The sequence below is a fragment of the Austrofundulus limnaeus genome, unplaced genomic scaffold, assembly GCF_001266775.1.
Source record: "Austrofundulus limnaeus strain Quisiro unplaced genomic scaffold, Austrofundulus_limnaeus-1.0 Scaffold458, whole genome shotgun sequence".
NCBI lineage: Eukaryota > Metazoa > Chordata > Actinopteri > Cyprinodontiformes > Rivulidae > Austrofundulus > Austrofundulus limnaeus.
Window position 1 is genome coordinate 172,112 of NW_013952860.1, and position 1,907 is coordinate 174,018.

At 36.5% G+C, this 1,907-nt stretch overlaps 1 protein-coding gene across 1 annotated transcript in view; it reads right to left on the bottom strand.

Annotated features, from left to right (window-relative positions):
- The window catches only part of ryr1b (ryanodine receptor 1b (skeletal)), a gene marked incomplete in the record, with an annotated part of 103,334 nt that overhangs the window by 24,157 nt on the left and 77,270 nt on the right, over window positions 1-1,907 (bottom strand). The window contains 2 exon segments of the mRNA XM_014025145.1: window positions 1,029-1,046; window positions 1,561-1,634. Of these exon segments, the coding sequence (XP_013880599.1) occupies window positions 1,029-1,046; window positions 1,561-1,634 (92 nt within the window).

Below are 1,907 nucleotides of genomic sequence, written 5' to 3' on the forward strand. Positions count from 1 at the left end.
GTTTTACAGATTTGTTGTGATGTTTTACAGATTTGTTGTAATGTTTTACAGATTAGTTGTAATGTTTTACAGATTTGTTGTAATGTTTTACAGATTAGTTGTAATGTTTTACAGATTTGTTGTAATGTTTTACAGATTTGTTGTGATGTTTTACAGATTTGTTGTGATGTTTTACAGATTAGTTGTAATGTTTTACAGATTTGTTGTGATGTTTTACAGATTAGTTGTAATGTTTTACAGATTTGTTGTGATGTTTTACAGATTTGTTCTGAGGTCATTTTGTACAGTTTGTTTACTTTTTGATTCAAATGCTTGTCATTTGAACTGTGTTGTAGCTGTAAATGTAAACATAGTTTCCATGAAATTTTAGCCAAGATTCTTAGTTTTCTATTGATACCAAACATGTAAAGGTTTAACTCTTAGGTTAAAAGAAGTTAAAAGAAATAAAGTGTGGGGCTAAAGAGGTTAAATAAAGGAATAAAACAAATAAAAAACATGCTCCAATTTAAACAACACAACACAAAAACAAAACAAGTTATGTTTACCTGCAACACACACATACAGAGGGAAAATAATACCTGTAATCACAGTAAATACAGCTAAAGAATCCTTTGAGAGTTAATAAAATGATATTTACCCTCAGTTATTTCTAAAAAAGCTCCTGTTATCAGTTAGTTTATCTACTGGGAGCCAAAGTGGAGCGATATAGAGACCAAACAATCCCATAATTTACACTACGGACTTAAAGGATCTGATATTTTAAATAAACCCTTCTGACCTGCTGAGGTCTGAAGACTAATGAGATCGGGCTGAGATTGTTGGAGTTGCAGTAGATCTGCAGTAAAAACACTCAAGGATCAAAATGAAACTTTGCAACGCACCACAGTTATTCATCAGTTTGATCAGCTTGAGTGTGAAGTGAACTGATCATTAATACCACAGCAAGGAGAAGACTAGTGGTGATTAACCAGACAGGAAGGACAGGAGGGAGAGAGAGAACAGGAAAGAGAGAGCAAAGGYTCATTTACCACGTTCTAGCTTCTTATCTGAGAACAGCAATGTGAGGTGAAGGAGGGGCACGAGGGGTAAGAAGGTTGAGGGGTGAACAAAATGGAGAGGAAAGAAAAACAAAGAGGGAAGACGTGAGTCCAGGAGTCTCCAGGCTGTCAGTGGACGATCAACAGTTTGGTACAAAAACAATAAAACCCTAAAACCTGAAGAAGCTGGGATGTTGTGTAGCATGTAAATAAAAACTGAACACAACAATTTTTATGAATAAAATAAGAGATTTGAGATCATCTCGTTCAGTTTGGATTTATATCTTACACAGCCCAACTTTTTCAAAATTAGGGTTGTAAAAGTGCTCAACGACGACTTCTTGAAAACATTTCTGCATCCAGGCATCCACAAACAGGCACACACACACACAATCAGGCACACACACACACACACATATGCACATGTGGTCAGACTACAAGGAGCTAAAATGTGTCCTGATTCATCACAAGGCAACAGAAAGGACAACAGATCCGATGTGTTTGTGCTCTGACTCATACTCACTGGTGCCCTCCTCTGAAACCATCCCGAGTCCCTCTGCCTTGTTCTGCCTCTCAAACGCGTTCAAGTCCAAAACGCTGTCAACATCACAAATTATTTTAATAAGTTCACACTAAAGAGACCGTGCAGAACCCAGCAGGGTCGAATTAGAGCGGACACTGAAAAACGTCTTAAAGGGAACCCTGAAACAGACATTATTTGATAAACATTTAATTAAACTGTAAAACAAAGCCTGTAAAAATAATGTTTTGTTTGCATAAATAATAAATATAGTCACACGGACGGTGCTATAATATTCAAACCATAAAGCATATCAGATAAATGACATTCATTAGGTCCTCGGTGCGAGG